A 1,095-nucleotide genomic window follows, 5' to 3' on the forward strand; every position below is an offset into this window, starting at 1 on the left:
ATACGTGGTAAATTTTTCTTGTAAGGAAATCACAGTGGATCTTCCTAACAATTACCAAATGGCGAAAGGCAGTCTAATCGGTTTTCTGAAACGTCTTACCTCAAATATTCGATTGCTAGAAGAGTACCACCTCAAATATTCCATTGCTAGAAGATACCACAAGATTATAATTTAATACGTGGAAAAGGGGATAATAGAAGAAGTACCGACCTCCGAAATAGAAAGGGCTGGAAAGGTTTTCTACATGCCGCATCATCCCGTTATAAAACTGGATCGTCTGACATCAAAGATCAGAATAATTTTTGATGGCTCGGCTAGAAGTAAAGGACATCCAACATTGAACGACTTCCTCGAAGCAGGGCCAAATCTAGTCCGATCCCTGTACGAAATTCTTATCAACTTTAGGGCGTACAAGGTAGCGATAACGGAGGACATCCAACAAGCCTTTCTCCAGATAGAAATTGCACCGGAAGAGAGAGACTATGTTCGTTTTATCTGGATTGAAGATTTGAAGGACCCGAATCAAAGTTCAAAATTCAAAGTTTGGCGATTCACGAGAGTCCTTTTCGAGGTCACTTGCAGTCCATTCCTTCTCGCTGCAACAATCCGTCTTCACGAGAAGCAACACGCTGGCCAATTCCCTGAGATATGCCGGGAGATATCCGACTAAATATACGTCGATGACTTAACCTCTGGAGCGGGAAGAACTTGAGAAAATTCCAAACAAACTCTGAAGTCTTAAGAAGTGAATGGAACAGCGATTTTACTCTGGAAGAGAAAACCGTATTTACGAATCATGACAGTAACAAGGTTCTAGGTCTATCTTGGTAACCTAAAACGGACAAGTTTCCTTTTGAAGTCAATGGCTTACTGGAATTATTATCGAAATTTGACAATACCAAACGCAGCCTCTTGAGCGCAGCAGTCCGTATCTATGATCCTAAAGACCTATATGATTTATTACTCCATATACCACAAGGGTAAAAATTCTTTTCCAAGAGCTATGGAAGGAAGGAGTAGATTAGGATTCCCAAATTCCGGAAAACATACCTCAATTATGGATAAACAGGAGCTCCCAACTAGTCAATTTACCGG

The 1,095-nt window shown here is 40.8% G+C and overlaps 1 protein-coding gene across 1 annotated transcript; it reads left to right on the top strand.

The window, feature by feature from the left end:
• The first annotated feature begins 244 nt into the window (after window positions 1–244).
• LOC149968837 (uncharacterized) lies at window positions 245–670 on the top strand. The gene has a single exon (XM_090169042.1). The coding sequence runs from the start codon at window positions 245–247 to the stop codon at window positions 668–670; it is 426 nt and encodes a 141-aa protein (XP_090025168.1).
• The last annotated feature ends 425 nt before the right edge of the window (window positions 671–1,095 follow it).

Source organism: Leiobunum rupestre, chromosome 1 (genome assembly GCF_980474605.1).
Source record: "Leiobunum rupestre chromosome 1, qqLeiRupe1.1.hap1, whole genome shotgun sequence".
Lineage (NCBI taxonomy): Eukaryota > Metazoa > Arthropoda > Arachnida > Opiliones > Sclerosomatidae > Leiobunum > Leiobunum rupestre.